Source organism: Sminthopsis crassicaudata, chromosome 2 (genome assembly GCF_048593235.1).
Source record: "Sminthopsis crassicaudata isolate SCR6 chromosome 2, ASM4859323v1, whole genome shotgun sequence".
Taxonomy (NCBI): domain Eukaryota; kingdom Metazoa; phylum Chordata; class Mammalia; order Dasyuromorphia; family Dasyuridae; genus Sminthopsis; species Sminthopsis crassicaudata.
The window spans coordinates 624908229-624927372 of record NC_133618.1 but is presented as its reverse complement, the minus strand read 5'-3'; the positions used below and the strand labels follow the sequence as shown (position 1 = coordinate 624927372).

Genomic DNA, 19144 nt, shown 5'->3' with positions numbered 1-19144 from the left:
ACTCACGGAGGAGCCCAGGTGTGCATTGTGTGAGAGCCTGAGTGTGTGTATTGTGTGTCACCGTGAGTGGGAGCGGGAGTGCGGCCCGTGTGCACGTAGGAAAGTGTGTGAGCTGCCCATGCCCATGCCCCCCAGCCCTGCCCTGAGCCCCATGGACTCCCCGAGGAGCCCAGGTGTGCATTGTGTGAGAGTGTGTGTATTATGTGTCACCGTGAGTGGGAGCGGGAGTGCGGCCCGTGTGCACGTAGGAAAGTGTGTGAGCTGCTCGCGCCCCCCCCCCCCCCCCCCCCCCGCCCTGGCCGCAGCCGGCCCCCAGCTCTGGGAACGGGCTGAGGGGGACGGTGGGAGGCCGTGAGCAGGACTTTGCCCTCTCAGCTTCACTCAGTTCCGGATCATCCTTGGAGACTTTGACTACAACGCCATTGACAAGGCCAACCGAGTGCTGGGCCCGGCCTACTTCGTCACCTACGTCTTCTTCGTGTTCTTCGTGCTCCTGGTGAGGAGGGGGAGCCTGGCCGAGAGTGGGGGGGGGAGAGCTATTAGTTAACATGGATTAAGTCCCCAGAAGCTGGGCTTGGGGCTGGAGGAGCGCCCACTCAAGCTCTGCCATTTCTGGAATAGAGGGAGAGGTTCCAGGGCATGGAGTCCATGCTCAGGAGCAATGGCTGATGGGTCAGTTGGGTGTTCATGGGCCGGTGAGGTAGGAGGGGCGTGAGACTCCACAGGGTCAGTGTGGTCAGCAGGGCCGGTGGGGTCGTCTGATTTATCCAGCCAGCTCGGGAGAGCCGAGGGCGGCGTGGTGGACGGAGCGCTGGGCCTGGAGTGGGGAAGTTCAGATCTGACCTCAGACACTAACTAGTTCCATGACCTGGAAGTCGCCTAATCTCCGCTTGCCTCAGTTTCCTCCTCTGTGGCACCGGGATGATAGTCACCCCCACCTCCCAGAGTGAGGGGATATTAGTGAAGCACTTGGCACAGTGATGGGTTCGTAGGGCCATGTAAATGTTAGCCATTGTTATAATTAGCTGGAAAGTTCGCAGGCAAAGTGGAACTCAGTCTCCCACACTGATTAACTAGGAGAAGGCAGAGGAAAGAGTTCTGAATCATGTCTCTGAACGATAGTCTCCGGCCCAGAGCTCCAGTCCCGGCACTGCAGCTTCTGCCCACATGACCTTGGGCATGACACTTAAGGGAGGCTGGGACAAGGCCCCTTCCGGCCCCGGTTCTGGGGTGTGTGATTGGGGCAAGTCACCAAAGTGCTCCACGCCTCCGTCTTCCCTTTAACTGGGGAAGTGTCACCTGTAACACTGACCCCAGGGAGTGGTTGTGCAGAGGCTACTGAGTGGTCATCTCCCGGTCAGCCCTTTGGGGCCCAGGGGCAGAAGCAGAGCCAAGATCTGGATCCAAGGCCTCTGGCTCCAAGTATCGGCTGCTCCCACTGAGTCCACACGGCATTAGGGCCAGTGTAAGCAGCGGGCAGGGGTCAGCACGGTCCTGGTCCCCCTCTCCTAGAACATGTTCTTGGCCATCATCAATGACACGTACTCGGAGGTGAAGGAGGAGCTGGCTGGACAGAAGGATGAGCTGCAGCTCTCGGACATCCTGAAACAGGTGACCGGCCCTGACAACACCTGCACCTCCTGCCCCGCCCCCCAACCTCCGGGCTCAGTGTCCCAGCATCCTTTGCCTTGGACGGCCCCCAGACTGTGGTGGGGAGGCAGCAGGCCGGGTCCATTCTTTGTTCCCTTGACCTATTTCTCCTCCTCAAGAGCTACAACAAGACTCTGCTGAGGCTGCGCCTGAAGAAGGAGCGGGTGTCCGATGTGCAGAGGGCTCTGCGGGCTGGGGAGCCGCAGCTCCAGTTCCAGGAGTTCACCAACAGCCTGAGGGAGTGAGTAAGGAACAGGGCCCTCGCCCATTCTCAGCCTGTACCTGCACCTGGGGGTCCCTCTGCACACGGATGTGCCCACAAATGCACACGCACTCACACACACACTCACACACACTCACACACACTCACTCACACTCACACACACACACTCACACACACAGACTCTCTCACACACACACTCACACTCTCTCACACACATACACACTCACACACTCACACACTCACATACACACTCACTCACACTCACACACACACTCACACACACACTCACTCTCACACACTCACTCACTCACACACTCACACACACACTCACACACTCACACACTCACACACTCACACTCTCTCACACACTCACACACTCACACTCACACACACACTCTCTCACACACACACTCACACACTCACACTCACTCACACACACTCACACACTCACTCACACACACTCTCACACACACATACACACTTACACACACTCACACTCATACACACACACACACTCACTCTCACACACTCACACACACACTCAATCACACACACTCTCACACTCTCACACACACACTCACTCACACACACACTCACTCACACACTCACTCACACACACTCACTCACACACACACTCACTCACACACACTCACACACACACTCACACACACACTCAATCACACACACACTCACTCACTCACTCACACACTCACACACACTCAATCACACACACTCACACACACTCACTCACACACACACACTCACTCTCACACACTCACTCACACACACTCACACACACACTCAATCACACACACACTCTCACACACTCACACACACTCAATCACACACACTCTCACACACACACTCACTCACACACACACACACTCACACACACACACTCACACACACACACTCACTCACACACACTCACACACACACTCACACACACTCAATCACACACACACTCTCACACACACTCACTCACACTCACACACACTCACACACACACTCACACACACTCACTCACACACTCACTCACACACACACTCACTCTCACACACACACACACACTCAATCACACACACACTCTCACACACACACACTCACTCTCACACACTCACTCTCACACTCTCACACACACACTCAATCACACACACTCTCACACACACACACTCACTCACACACACTCACACACACTCACACACACACTCAATCACACACTCACATTCACACACACTCAATCACACACACACACTCACTCACTCACACACTCACACACACTCACACACACTCTCACACACACTCACACACACTCACTCACTCACACACCCTCACACACACACACACTCACTCACTCACACACTCACACACACTCAATCACACACACTCACACACACACACTCACTCACACACACTCACACACACTCACACACACACACTCAATCACTCACACACTCACTCACACACACTCACACACACACTCAATCACACACACACACACACACACACTCACACTCACACACGGCTTTGCTCCTCCAGCCTTCTTCCCATGTTGTATCATTCACACTCTCCCTCTCCTTCATGAAAAATGAAGTGCAGCCATCACTTCCTGCTGGACCAGGCTCTCGGGAGGGGGAGGGGGAAGGAGAGGGAGTGGAGTAGGAAGGCAAAAGGACTCAGACTCCGAGCCAGACCTGAATTTGAACCCCAACTTTGCCTCTTCCAGCCTGTGTCACATTGAACCAGCAAGCCACTGAGCCCCTTTCAGGTCTTTATTTGTCAAAGGAGAAGGCTTGATTGGATGGTCTTGAAATCTATGATGTAATATGTATATGATTATAGATCACAAGGATCTTTCCTTTCCTCTCCTCCCCTCCCTCTCCTTGTCTTCCTTTCCCTCCCTTCTTCTCCTCTTCTCTCTTTTCCCTTCCTTCCTCTCCTCTCCCCTCCTCCCCCTCCTTTCCTTTCTCTCTTTCTTCTCCCTTTCTTTCCCCTCCCTTCTTTTCTCTTTCCCTCCCTTCTTTTCCCTTTCCCTCCCTCTCTTCATCCCTTTTCCTCCCTCCTTTCCCCCTCCTCTCCTTCCTTCCCTTCCCTTTACTCCCTCTCCCTCATCTCCTCCTCTTCCCTCCTCCCATCCCTTTTCTCTCCTCATCTCCCTTTCTCCCCCTCTCTCTTTCCCTCTTCGCCCCTTTTCTCTTCTCCTCTCTCTCCCCTCCAGACTGGGACACGCTGAGCATGAAATCACTGAGGTCACAGCTGCGTTCACCAGGTTTGACCGAGATGGCAATCGTGTACTTGATGAAGAGGAGCAGGAGAGGATGCACCAGGATCTGGAGGAGAAGCGGGTGAGGGTCTGCAGAGGGGATAGGGGGGCCCGGGAGACCGTCCCTGGGGCCTCTCGGGACCAGGAGTGACCATGAGTGAAGCAGCCGCTCATGACGGCTCAGTAAGCATGGGGGTCTCTCCCAGGTGGCCCTCAGCGCTGAGATCCAGACCGTGGGCCGGTCCCTTAGAGGAAGCCGGAAGGACAAGAGGGGAAGCCTCTGGGTGTCCGGAGAGGAGTTCCTCAGGTACGGGAACCCCGGATCTCGGGGGAGGGATGTCTCTGCCGGAGACTAAGCCCTCCCCAACCTTATCACTGCCCGGCCCAAGGCTATGTCCACTTCTGGGCTCCAGGAAACTCAGGGCCCTGGACTTCAGGTCACAAATAACCATTGGTCCCCTGACTCTGTGGCCTTCACTCCAGTCCCCTCCACCCCCCACCCATTCCACTCTGTTCTCCACCATCCTTACTTTTCTGTCCCCTCCCCCCCCCCCCCCCACACGGACACGCGGACACACACACACACACTCACTTACACTGAGTGTCTACCTTATAGGTACACAGAATTCTGTCTACACCTGCTTTAAGACAGATGTAGTTCTGTTCCCAAGGCATAAGAAGAGCCCTATGTGAATCACCCCTGAGACAGGGGTTTTGTACACACACAGACACACACACACACACACAGAGCCTTCATAGAATAGGCACATGTGGCCTCCTGTTCCCCCCACTAAACACATCAGCCTCTGATCCTGCCCCTCACTCTCCATCCTAGGGAAATCCAGGATTCTCTCTGCCACCACCGCCCCTTCCTCCCTGGAGCTCTCCGTCATTTACTCAGACGTCAGCCATTTCCTAACCATAAGTTGCTCTCCTCCCTGCACCCTTCCCTCATCCCCACATACAAGGTCCTGCTTACCCCAGCCCCCATACAGCTTCCCCCGTGTTTGTCCATCCGCACATATGGGGTTTTGCCTCCCACTGCAGACACGCACAGTTCTGTATCCACTCCCAGGACTTTGCTCTACTCCCACTCACCCACTCACAGGCCCACAGGGCCCCTGTTCCCCCCTTCCCTCCAGCACCCCTCCTCCCCCATGTCCCTCTCCCAGTGGCTCTCTATCCCAGACAAATAGCACTTTGTTATCCTCCCTCCCATGCTCACGTTACTCTGGACCTATTTCCCAAACGCACAGGATTCAGTTTTCTTTCTCTGTGCATTTTCTTCCCTCCCTCCCCCTCCCCTTCCTGCGTGGTCCCATGGCCCTTCCAGACACAAAGACTGAGCCCCGCTCCCCGAACCGCACAAGCCAGACCCAGGGGACTCTTGTCATCTTCTCCCTCCCCCTGCAACCTGACAAGTGGAGGTTTGTACTCTCCAGACACACAGGCCATTATCCTCCTAGAGACCCTTCCCCCAGCATCCCCAACTCGGCTTTTCCTGACAGGCTTTGTTCCATCTAAAATGGAGACAGCGCCGTACCTGATGAAGGCACGCTGCCCTGCCCTCTGCCCCTTCCCAGACAGCGACATGCAAGACTTCGTCCACAGAAAGGACACAGGATTCTCTGTTGATAAACATAAGTCTGAGCCGCTCACCACACACAGGTCTCTGGGTCCCCTCGTGCCCAGGCTCAGGTGCAAGCACAATGGCTACTAAATGCGCTGCCTCCCACAGATACACAAAGTTCTAACCCTTTTCCTCTGGCATACACAAGGATGTGCTGCCTCTTTTGCTCGCCCATCTATCCGGAATCCTACCCTAGGACCACAGGGCATTATATAATACTCCCATCTCTTCATGCCCCCCATCTTCTCATTCTAGCTCCCCAAGATTCTATGCTCTCTCTCCATCTTTTTTCTTTCTTTCTCTCTTTCTCTCTCTCTTTCCTTCTTCCCTTCCTCCCTCCCTCCTTTCTTGCCTCCCTTCCTCCTTTCCTTCTATTATCTTTTCCTCCATCTCTTTCTCCCTTCTTCCCTCAACTGATTCTTCTTGGGTCTCTGGGATTTCACCTCCCTAGACTCACATGCTGTGTCCCTTCACAGGCTCTCATAATTTTCCCCCATCCCCAACCTCTAGAGCTCTGTTCCTTGTAGAAATAACCAGCTCTCTCAACCCTCTGACCCCCAAGTCATAGGCAGGGGTTTTCCCATTGTATGGATGTGAAATGCAGACTCAGAGAATTTCAGAGTTGAAAGGGGCTCCCATGGTCACCTAATCCAACACACTCTTCCAAAAGGGTTCCTTTCCACACCCTACCTGTCAGGTGGCCAGTCAGCTTTGGCCAGTAGCCCTCCGGGGAAGGGGAGTCCGCTCTCTCCAGACAGCCTTTCTCACTTTTGGATAATCCTAAGAATGAGAGAAATGGCTTTCCCTCACATCCAGCCGAACCCGTTACGGCTTCTATTCGTTGCTCCAAGTTCTATCCTCCAGGATCACACAGAAAATGCCTTCTTCTTGTTCTGTACTTCAAATCCTGGACCCAGTTAGTTACCACGTCCTCTCAGAGCTATCTCTTCTTTAACATGCATGTGTCTGAAGTTCCTCATCATTCTAAATATTCTCAGTGCCCTCCGAAGGCACTGACTGCAGAATACTCCAGATAAAGTGTGATGGGGCAGAGTTCAGAGGGACTGCATAGACACAGGGCTCCATCCCTAGCCCCAGACACTCAAGGCTCTGTCTTTCCTAGAGATCTATGAATCTATCCACTCTTTCCTCAGTCACAAAAGCATCTGTTTCACCAATACACAAAGAACTCTTGTCTTCAATCCCAAAGTCCTCCACCCCAGACGTACAAGAATCCGTGCCTTCCTCAACTCACAAGAATATGTCCCCCCACCAGTAAAACTATCCCAGATGTAAATGCTCAACTCTGTTCTCCCTCCAACACAAATGATTATCATTTGCTGACATAGCTCTATTCCCCCTCCCTAGACACATACAGACCTGTGCCCTACTCTCCATCCGGGTCATCCCCAAATGTGTTCTCCCTTCCAGATACACAGTTCTGTTCCCTCCAAGTCATAAAGACAAGTCTTTTTTCTGTCCCAGACCCGTGTGTTTCTGTTACCCGGACGCTGCTCCCCAGTCACACACCCTCCTATCCCTTCGTCATTCCCTAAGAAACCTAAATAGCTTTGTCCCTAAAGATAGTCAGGGAGTAGCCTCCTCACACACTCTGATACTATTGACCCTTCATCCCCACTCTGTCCCCAATACATACAAGCTTCTCTTGACCTCAGGACTTCGCCTCCCCCCACAACTCCAGAAACGTCAGCCCCCAAACAGGCTCATGGGACTCCACAGATGAACACAAGCCGCTCCTTCTCCTCCCACCCCCAGGCAAACAGGGATTTTCCCTGATTTTAATGCATAAGATTGTCTTCCTTCAGAATCACATAAGTTTGTTCTTCCCCACTCTTCAGACTTAAGAACCGGGTCCTGCAGATTGAAAATGTCTTGGGAAGCATCATGTCCCAGGTGGATGCGGCTGGTTCAAAGGTGAAGGCTCAGGAGAGGAAGGAGCCATATCCTTCCCTTTCTGGCACAGTAAGCAACCCTTCCTCAACATACTGAAAATGCTTCTGGGAATCAGGTTATACAGCTCATCAGTGTCAATAGGTCCATGCTTTTCTTCCCCTTATCACATCTCAAAGAGGGGATAACTGGAGGCTTAGAGTGTCTTAATCTAAGGTCAGTTTGTTGCTTTTGGAATGGGGGGGACAGGGACATATGAAGTCCTTGTCCCAGGTATCCCTCACAATGACCTTCTCTCCCTAGGAAGAACAGTCTGTCTGGGAGCAGCTTCGGTCACCCCCAATGCTGGCCCTGACCCCAACTTTGACCTTGACTCCTGGACTAGGCCCCTGGGCAATCCAGGATAGGGAGAACATTGGAGAGCTGGGGACCTCAGAGAAATTGTCTCCACCCCAGGCCCCCCTGCAAATGATCTTCTCAGAGGACCCCTCTCAAGACACTATCCGTTTCTAATGTAATTTTTTCATCCCTATTCATGAATGGTCTCTCCTTGGGCCTGTGTGTGTGTGTGTGTGTGTGTGTGTGTGTGTGTGTGTAGTGTCCTGTGTCTATAGGTAACAGTGTTTAGTGTAAGTCTGACTCTTGTCTCCATGTTTCCATATATAACCAAGTGGCAGGGGCCACCCCACTATAACTTCTATGCTTTGTTCCTGATCCTAAGCTGAGTGTATGGTTCACATCTTGGAAAAGATCCTCTATTCTATTTAGCTGAAAAGAATCAATAAAATGTACAATAAAATGAAGATAAATCTCCTTAATGTTGTCTCTTGATGTAGGGATGAAAAAGGGGAAGCAGAGAAAAGATTGTGGGGCTGTCAGGAAAGGTCTACAGCAATCATCACCAATAACAGAATACTACAATAGGAGCTGTTCAAGCATTTCAGCCATGTCTGACTCTATGACTTCAAATGGGGTTTTTTTTTTGGCAAAGATACTGAAGTGCTTTGCCATTTCCTTCTTCTGCTCATTTTACAGATGAGAAAACTAAGGTAAAAAAGGGGTAAGTGATGCGCCCAGGATCACACAGCTTGGAAATATTTGAGGTCAGATTTGAAAACATAAAGATGAATCTCCCTAACTCTAGTTTCAACACTCTAGCCACCGTGCCACCTGGCTGCGTGTTCTCAAATGGTCTTTGAGCACAGAATTTAGATTTTAGGCCATAGCTTTTGTGGAAGAATAGACAACCCTTTACAAGGGCTGGCTAAAAAATACACGTGTGTGTGTATGTGTGTGTGTGTGTGTGTGTGTGTGTGTATTTACCTAAAATCTTGCAAATCTGTTCAAAAGGGTTTTAAACTAGAAAGGAAAGGGAAGGATAAAAGCTAGCTATGAATATTTACTGCTAGATATAGAAAGTAGCAACCATAATCAAGGTAGTATAGTCCAGTAATTCACAGGAGACAATATCCAAGCAAAAAGAGCCATGTCCTCAGATGTATAGATATACAAACACATAAAATTCAAACAATCAAACTGAATGAGAGATTCTAGTCTGAGAAAATAAATTTGACTTCATAGGTATCACTGGGAATCATAGGGTTAGGAACATGGCTCCTGGATGATGGTGATAGGATTTGAAATAAGCATAAAGAAAATTGACTGTAATGTAAAAACTAATGGCATGAATATAATTTTGAAAGAAGAAATAAAGAAAAAATGGCTCTGGTACTGGCCCTGAAGTCAGGAAGACCTGAATTCAAATCTGGCCTCAGACACCTAACACATAATAGCTATGTGACCCTGAGTAAGTCACTTAATCCTAATTGCCTTGACCAAAACAAAAAGAAAAAGAAAAAAAGAAAAATGACTTTGGACTTGTATACCATATTCAAAAAGAATATCATAGATAAAAAGGAAACATTAAGAAGATATAATTATGGGAAGAATTTTATACTTTCTAAACATTTCAGCCAATTGTGTGATGGTAAATTTAGGTCTATTATGTGATGTCATTTGAGAAAATGTTCTCCTCTAATACCTTTATTAGATTATGCTCATAAAACTTTTATATAGATAGGAAAATAGGCAATTACCTCTGATGCTCAAAAACATTTTATATAATAAAATAAAATATTACCTTAGAGGCTCTTCTATAATAAGTTACTTTCTTTGAAGTTAAGAGAATTATATGATTCTTTGAAAGAACCTTGTTCAAAGACCCTCTGATTATTTATATTAAGTGAGACATAAAATGGAACAATGTATGATTGCTAAAATGCTCGCCATTATGATAAGAGATCTAGTGTGGACTCCAAGTTAAATAGGGATCAAGTCCCAGACTACTGCAGAGCTACCTAGATGAGATCCAAACTCTAAAGCGTTTGTCCTTATACAGAAAAAAAGCAAGTGTATCTGTTTAGTTAAGAGATAGGCCCAATGTTCAGTTGTTTTTTTAGTCATGTCCAACTTTGTGACCCTATTCGGAGCTTTCCTGGCAGAAATATGTGAGTGATTTGTCCTTTCTTTCTCCAACTCATTCTATAGATGAGGAACGAGGGAAACAGGGTAAAGTGACTTGTCTAGGGTCACACGGCCAGTTAAGTGTCTGAGATCAGATTTGAACTCAGGAAGATGAGTTTTCTTGACTTCAGATTTGACACGTTAGACTTTAGACAGAAATAATATTAATAATAGCATTTATGTAGTTGTTTGTGGTTTACAAAGTGCTCTCATGTTGTCTCATTTGACAATAAGTTGAGCGTAGAACTGATGGGTGGAGGAGAGTTGCCTGTAGTTCCTTTGGAAAGAGCCAAAGTTCTTTTAGTATCTCTGAAACAAAGGTGTATCACTTTATTGCTAACAATCACGCAGTGTTGTTGTATGGCTGTGATCCATGGAATATTCTGGTATTTGAAAATTGAGGATCACCCAATAGGCAATGGAGAGACACATGCTGGTTATGAGGTTATAACACATTGTAAAAAAAAATTGGGAAATTGTATAAAGAACATCATAATAGTAGTATAGGAACAAAAGAAGATAGGCTGTCATTTCTAAAATAATATTGAGAACTGAGTCAAATTTATAAGAATATGTCATTCCCTAATTGAGAAGTGATCAAAGGATATGAACAAGTAGTTTTCAGATGAAGAAATCAAAGCTATCTATAGACACATGAAAATTGATTAGAAAAAATGCAAATTAAAACAATTGTACCACCTCACACCTCTCAGATTGATTAATAGGACTGAAAGGGAAAATGATAGGTATTAGAGGGAATATGGGAAAATTAGAATACTAGTCCATTGTTGGTGGAGTTGTGAACTGATTCAATCATTGTGGAGAGCAATTTGGAACTATATCTAAAGAGTTATAAAACTGTACCTGTTCTCTGATCCAGTAATACTGGGTCTCTATCCCCAAAAGATCATAAATAACGGAAAAGGCTCTACATGTGCAATAGTGTTTATAGCAAGTCTCTTTTTTTGTGGTATAGAACTGGAAACTGAGGGGATGTCCATCAATTGGGGAATAGCAGAACAAATTGTTGAGTGTAATGGAATACGATTGTTCTTTAGGAAATGTTGAACATTCTTATAAATTTGACACAGTTTTTTATATATTTTAAAAATGAAACCTTTATCAGAACACTGGCTGTAAAGATTTTCCCCCAGCTTTGTACTTCCCTTTTAATTTTATTTCTGTTGGTTTTGTTTGTGCAAAATCTTTTAAATTTAATGCAATCATAGTTGTCCATTTTGCCTTTCATAATGTTCTATAGTTCTTCTTTGGTCATAGATTCCTCCCCTCTATAAAGATTTGATGGAGAAATTATCCCTTGCTCTCCTAATTTGCTTATGATATCATCCTTTATGCCCAAATCATGTAACTATTTTGACTTTATTTTGGTATAGGATGTGAGATGTAGGTCTATGCTGTTTCATCATATTCAGAGTAAAGATAAAAGGCTAGAACAGAATTTATTGTGCTTCAACTGAAGTAAAAAAATAAAGCAGGCATAGCAATTCTGTTTTTAGATAAAGCAAAAGTAAAAATAGATCTTATTAAAAGAGATAAGGAAGAAAAGTACATTTTTATAGTCTTTTTTAAATTAATTTTTATAATTATAACTTTTTTTTGACAGTACATATGCATAGGTAATTTTTTTTTTTACAACATTGTCCCTTGTACTCCCTTCTGTTCCAAATTTTTCCCCTCCTTCCCTCCACCTCCTCCCCTAGATGGCAGGCATTCCCATACATATTGAATATGTTATAGTATATCCTAGGTACAATATATATGTGCAGAACCGAATTTTGTTGTTGTTGTTGCAAAGGAAGAATTGTATTCGGAAGGTAAAAATAATCTGGGAAGAAAAACAAAAAACCAATCAAACAAAAAAACAATGCTTACAGTTTACACTCATTTCCCAGTGTTCCTTTTCTGGATGTAGCTGATTCTGTCCATCATTGATCAATTGGAATTGGATTAGCTCTTCTCTATGTTGAAGATATCCACTTCCATCAGAATCCATCCTCATACAGTATCATTGTTGAAGTGTATAATGATCCCCTAGTTCTGCTCATTTCACTCAGCATCAGTTGATGTAAGTCTCTCCAGGCCTCTCTATATTCCTCCTGTTGGTCATTTCTTACAGAACAATAATATTCCATAACCTTCATATACCATAATTTATGCAGCCATTCTCCAACTGATGGATATCCATTCATTTTCCAGTTTTTAGCCACTACAAAAAGGGCTGCCACAAACATTTTGGCACACACAGGTCCCTTTCCCTTCTTTAGTATTTCCTTGGGATATAAGCCCAGTAGTAGCACTGCTGGGTCAAAGGGTATGCACATTTTGATAACTTTTTGGGCATAATTCCAGATTGCTCTCCAGAATGATTGGATTCTTTCACAACTCCACCAACAATGCATCAGTGTCCCAGTTTTCCCACAGCCCTTCCAACATTCATCATTATTTGTTCCTATCATCTTAGCCAATCTGACAGGTGTGTAATGATATCTCAGAGTTGTCTTAATTTGCATTTCTTTGATCAATAGTGATTTGGAACACTCTTTCATATGAGTGGATAGAGTTTCAATTTCATTATCTGAAAATTGTCTGTTCATATCCTTTGACCATTTATCAATTGGAGAATGGCTTGATTTCTTACAAATTAAAATCAATTCTCTGTATATTTTGGAGATGAGGCCTTTATAAGAACCTTTATCTGTAAAAATGTTTTCCCAATTTGTTACTTCCCTTCTAATCTTGTTTGCATTAGTTTTGTTTGTGCAGAAACTTTTTAATTTGGGGTAATCAAAATTTTCTATTTTGTGATCAAAAATGGTCTCTAGTTCTCCTTTGGACACAAATTCCTTCCTCCTCCACAAGTCTGAGAGGTAAACTATCCTATGTTCCTCCAATTTATTTATAATTTTGTTAGAAAAGTACATTTTGGTCAAGGGATATGAACAGACAATTCTCAGATGATGAAATTGAAACTATTTCCACTCATATGAAAGAGTTCCAAATCACTGCTGATCAGAGAAATGCAAATTAAGACAACTCTGAGATACCACTCCACACCTGTCAGATTGGCTAAGATGACAGGAACAAATAATGATGAATGTTGGAGGGGATGTGGGAAAACTGGGACACTGATACATTGTTGGTGGAGTTGTGAAAGAATCCAGCCATTCTGGAGAGCAATCTGGAATTATGCCCAAAAAGTTATCAAACTGTGCATACCCTTTGACCCAGCAGTGCTACTACTGGGCCCATATCCCAAAGGAATACTAAAGAGTGGAAAGGGACCTGTATGTGCCAAAATGTTTGTGGCAGCTCTTTTTGTTGTAGCTAGAAACTGAAAGTTGAATGGATGTCCATCAGTTGGAGAATGGTTGGGTAAATTGTGGTATATGAAGGTTATGGAATATTATTGCTCTGTAAGAAATGACCAGCAGGAGGAATACAGAGAGGCCTAGAGAGACTTACATCAACTGTTGCTGAGTGAAATGAGCAGAACCAGAAGATCACTGTACACTTCAACAATGATACTGTATGAAGATGTATTCTGATGGAAGTGGAAATCTTCAACATAAAGAAGATCCAACTCACTTCCAGTTGATCAATGATGGACAGAAATAACTGCACCCAGAGAAGGAACACTGGGAAGTGAATGTAAATTGTTAGCACTACTGTATATCTATCCAGGTTACTTATACCTTCGGAAGCTAATAATTAATGTGCAACAAGAAAAAGGTATTTACACAACATATATTGTATCTAGGTTATATTGTAACACATGTAAAATGTATGGGATTACCTGTCATCAGGGGGAGGGAGGGAGGGGATAATTTGGAAAAATGAATAAAAAATAAAAAAATAAAAATAAATAAAACAAACAAACAAACAAAAAAAAAAAAACAAATACAAGCTAATAGTTTGTGGGAAGAGATCTCTATCAGTAGACTGTGCTTTAAAGGAACTTAAACATCATTATTTGTATATGCCTAATATGATATCTTCACTAACATTGTAAGGCCTTTGAAAAAAAAAAAAAAAGAACAGTTATTTTATATCCCAATGAGATTTCTCACAAAGTACTGAATACTCAATAAAACTGAACAGAGAATACTATCTTCACACATAAAAAAAAAATACATTTTGATAAAGGGTACCATAAACAATGAATAAGAATACTAAATGTATATGTACCAAGTGGTAGAGCAGCCAAATTCCTAGAGAAGATTTTAAGCCAGTTACAGGAAGAAATAGACTACAAAACTAACCAAATGGGGGACCTCAACCTTTCCCTCTCAGAATCAGATAAATCTAACCACAAAATAAGCAAGAAAGAAATGAGAGCATCTAATAGGACCTAGAAAACCTAGATGTGATAGACTTCTGGAGAAATTTGAATATAGAGAGAAAGGAATACACCTTTTTCTGAGCTGTACATAGCACCTACACAAAAATTGACCATGTATTAGGATATAAAAATCTCACAATCAAATGCAGAAAGGAAGAAATAGTAAATGCTTTCTTTTCATATCACAATACAATAAAAATTCTATTCAATAAAGATCCAGGGAAAGATAGACTAAAAACCAATTGGAAATTAAATAATACAATTCTAAAAAAAATGAGTGTGTCATACAACAAATCACAGAAATAGTCCATAATTTTATTCAAGAGAATGACACTAATGAGACAACATACCTATGGCATGCAATCAAAGTAGTTCTTAGGGGAAATGTTATATCTCTAAATAGCTACATGAATAAAATAGAGAAAGAGGAGATCACTGAATTGAGTATACAACTAAGACATCTAGAAAAAAAAATTAAAAAACCCCAATTAAATACCAAATTAGAAATTCTGAAACTGAAGGGAGAGATTAACAAAATTGAAACTAAGAAAACTATTGAATAATAAATGAAACTAAGAGTTGGTGTTTATGGAAAAAAAAACCCAACAAAATAGATAAACCTTTGGTTAATTTGATTAGAAAAAGGAAAGAAAAAACCAAATCACCAGCATCAAAAATCAAACATTGCTTGTATCATTATTTCCTATGCATTGATTTTCTCTATTTACCAAGATTGATGGTTTCTTGAAGGGAGGAGACAAGACTGATCTTGTAGGCCACACTTGTACAAATCCAAAAGGAAATATTCAATTTAAACTCCATTTACCTCTTCCTCTCTGCGCTCTGGAACTGTAGCATCATCATGGGAAAGTAAATATTCAAGGATTTCTCTGAGGCTTCTAGAGGATATATGACATACCTAAGACCACACAAGTAGTATGGGAGACCAAGACCAATTATTATGGAAGAAGGTTTTGAACACAGACCTCTGCCTCCTGAGCCAGTGCTCTCACCTGAGACCTCTCATAAAAGGAGTCTTGGACTTTGCCTCTGGTTTTAGTTTTCTTTGTCTATCTCTTATCTCCCTTACTAAGCTCTTAGCCCTTTGGGACCTAATCTGAATCCAAGTGTTTCTAATGCCAAGTTTAGGCTCTCTCTACTCTTGTGAGTTTCTTTTTTACTCCTCTCTAACTTTTGGGAGCTCACATGGCACTGGGCCAGTACCTATCTTTGGGACCTCACGGGACATTGAGTCTATCCCTGATCTTACAGTGTACTAAACACATTTCTGTCTTTGGAAAGACACAGACTGGGAGACTAAATTGGGGAGATTAGGTTGGGAATATTTTGGGAGAACTAAGTAAAATTTTAAAAAATCAAAAGGATCATGTGACCCTGAGATGAAAAACTCTCTCTCTCTCTCTCTCTCTCTCTCTCTCTCTCTCTCTCTCTCTCTCTCTCTCTCTCTCCCTTCCTCTATCTATCTGAATATCTTTCTCTCTCTCTCTGTCTCTGTCTCTCTGTCACTCTTTCTCTCTGTCTCTTTCTCTCTGTCTCTCTGTCTCTATCTCTCTTTCTCTCTCTCTCTCCTCCTCCTCTTCTTCCTCACCTTCCCCTTCCCCTCATCTCTCCTCCATAAATTGCCTTTGAAGATAGAACAGAACAGCTTTCATTTCATTATTACAAAAAACAGTTGGATATTATAGAGAAAAAAAATCAAGATGGGGCCCCAAATTGTGTAATATATGAATCCAGGTTAGTGGATAGAGCTTTAATAATTAAATTTAGTTAATGGAGTTGTTTCTATACCAGAAAGACTGTGGCTGGATGAAAAGAGCACGGTTGTGCATCCTGGCTCTGTGACTGATTCACTGTGTGATCCTGCACAACTCACTTCCCCTCATCTGAGCCTCAGTTTCCTTACCTGTAAAATGAAGGATTGAATGTGATGATCATTGTAGTCGCTCCCTGATCTGTCAATTCACGTTCTGTAAATTTTAGCCTGGCTTCGTCCATAAAAAGTCGTGTAGTCCTAGGGCATCAGCCTACAAACAGGATTTCTTGCTTCTTTCTCTTCTATTGCCCACTCCTCATGTAGTTGCCAGTGCAACCTTTCCAGCAGATGGAGCAGGTCTGATTTAAAGGAATCAAGGGCTCCCTATTGTCTCCTAAGGAACTTTCAGAAAATTGTCTAGCTGACCTGTGTACATTAGTGTGCATGTTCCTCTCTATACTTGGGCTGAAGTCTTCAACGCTTGTTACAAGAGCCTCTTAAACTTGGATAGCTTAGGCAATGTCATAGTGAACAACTGATTTATTATGATGTGCTTTGGCGTCTTATCATAGAGGGCCAGCTTTTAAATGCAAGCCTTAGACCCCAGTTCCATCCCGCCAGGCTGCTGTGAAGACGTCTTCCCTGAAGCTGCCACCTGCTCTGATTCAAGGAGATGGTGAAAAATGGCTGATAGTCCTCAGGAGGAAAATCTCCCATAGCGTTTCAGAACTGATCCATCTCTGCGGAGTCCTTTCCTGGTGTCTCTACCAAACCTGGCCACCTTCACTCCTGTCTATCTCAAGATGCCAGAGTGTCTAAAGCACTGGAAATAATTTCCAAGGCAACAGAGCATGAGAAGGGGCAGGAGCTTTCATTTTTGTCTTAGTATATTCAATGCCTGGCCCTTAGTAGCCACAAAAACTTGGTGAACTGAATTGAGGACTTGATGCTAGTCTATGATCCAGCTTCTTAAAGTGTGAGTTACAACCTCATATGGAGTCTTGTAACTGAATCTGGGAGTTTTGAAATTATGATGAAGAATTATCAGTAGAAGCAACTAGGGAGTGCAGTGGATAGAGCACCAGAGCTGAAGTCAGGAGGACCTGAGTTTAAATTTGGCCTCAGTCACTTAACACTTACTAGCTGTGTGACCCTGGGCAAGTCACTTAACATTGCCTCAGCCAAAAAAAAAATTATCAGTAAATGTTTGAATTTATAATTTTAAAATACTTTATATGCCTATATATATTTATTTCATATTCCAATATACCCCAGGTTGTGTAAACATTTTCAGTAAAAAAGGGTTGCGATTAGCAAAAGTTTAAAAAGCCCTGATCTATAGTGATTCTGCCTTGCCTTCCAAGGCATCCATTGGAAGCTGCGTGGTTACTGAACTGAGCTAAGCCAGGAATGGAGGGAGATAAGGGCACAGAGCCAGGGAACGGGCACTAGAATGATTTGTCACTGCACAGAACTCCTTAGCCTGGCACGGGTGCTTTCCCTAGCTTAGTTCCAACTACCTGTGGAGCCCTATTTCCCACAACAGCTTGTTTTCCACAATCTGCACATTCTGTGTCCTCTTTGGGCATTTAACGGTGCCAGCTGCCTCCTTACATCTACCTCATAATTCTGCTCCTTCACCGTGAGAGCTCAGGGGTAATAATTCTCTAGGAAGCCTGGGAAGTGAGGGTTGTGGACCTCCCCTATTCCTCCATCCCACTCAGTGAATATGATTTTACTCTCCTATGCTTATGTCCTACAGCCCTGGCAGGGGATGAACCAGAAGACAGTGACTTGTCTTTTTAACTATGTTTTTTATCTGTACTTTCCAGTATCTTGTAAATAATAATTACTTAAGGGCCCACTCACACTATTTCTTTTCCTCATAATTGAGAACTAGTTTAGAGATTTTATTATTATTATTTGGGGGGGGTAATTGGGTTCAGTAATTCCATACTATTAAGTGTTAAGTGTCTCAGGTCACTTTTGAACTCAGGCCATGGACTCCAAGGAGGTGCTCTGTCCACTGCTGCCCCAAGATTTTTCTTAATGCCTCCATTTCCCTACCACCTCCCTTCACTCTATGATAGTACCTCACGTACAGTGGGTGCTTAATGGTCATTCAATTCTCTCCTGTCCTGCCTCCTTGCTTGGAAAACAAAGAGGCCCCAGAGCTATAGAACATCTCATCTTCTCCCTTTGCTGAACTAGTCCTGGCTGGGGCTCTGGGCAGCTCGCAAACAGCTCCAAGGATACTGCAGGCTCTGGCTCACAAGGACACCCTTTCCCTCCCCTGCTTTATCCAGTCCTTCCTTTTCCATCTCTCTGCCAGGTGTAAAAACAGACCCCTTTCCTTAATGGGTATCCTGGACCCCAGGCTACTACTAACCCAGACTGTGCCTATGCTGCCATCTTGTGGCCTTAAGCAGAATCATGTTCCCTATAGAAGGCAGTGAAACCCCAAAACTACATTTCAGGGTGAAGATGTTCTCAGAGAATGTCTGCTCAGCCTCTGCCTGACAAAGAATCCTCCCTATAACCCACCCCAAAAGTGGTTAGCCACTCTCGTTATTGATGACGAGGGAGAACCCAATATAACCCAGCAGGCCATTCCACTTTTGGACAGCTCGGATTGGATGGATGGATGGATATCTATCTATGTACTATCCATCCATCCATCCATCCATCTATCTATCTATCTATCTATCTATCTATCTATCTATCTATCTAGCTAGCTAGCTAGCTAGCTAGCTATCTACCAACTATCCATCCATCCATTCACCTATCATTTATCTATCTTTCTATCTATC

The 19144-nt window shown here is 44.3% G+C and overlaps 1 protein-coding gene across 6 annotated transcripts in view; it reads left to right on the top strand.

Moving 5' to 3' along the window:
• Nucleotides 1-8407, top strand: part of PKD2L1 (polycystin 2 like 1, transient receptor potential cation channel) — an 81318-nt gene extending 72911 nt beyond the window's left edge. For 5 of the 6 annotated variants that reach the window (XM_074296311.1, XM_074296307.1, XM_074296306.1 and 2 more), the window contains 7 exons: nucleotides 376-496; nucleotides 1513-1611; nucleotides 1770-1891; nucleotides 4092-4218; nucleotides 4343-4443; nucleotides 7626-7749; nucleotides 7981-8407. In XM_074296311.1, coding sequence (XP_074152412.1) covers nucleotides 376-496; nucleotides 1513-1611; nucleotides 1770-1891; nucleotides 4092-4218; nucleotides 4343-4443; nucleotides 7626-7749; nucleotides 7981-8190 — 904 coding nt within the window. In that variant the 3' untranslated portion in view covers nucleotides 8191-8407. Of the gene's footprint in view, nucleotides 1-375; nucleotides 497-1512; nucleotides 1612-1769; nucleotides 1892-4091; nucleotides 4219-4342; nucleotides 4444-5644; nucleotides 5943-7625; nucleotides 7750-7980 lie in introns of those variants that run through there. The other variant, XM_074296310.1, reaches the window with a different exon arrangement.
• The last annotated feature ends 10737 nt before the right edge of the window (nucleotides 8408-19144 follow it).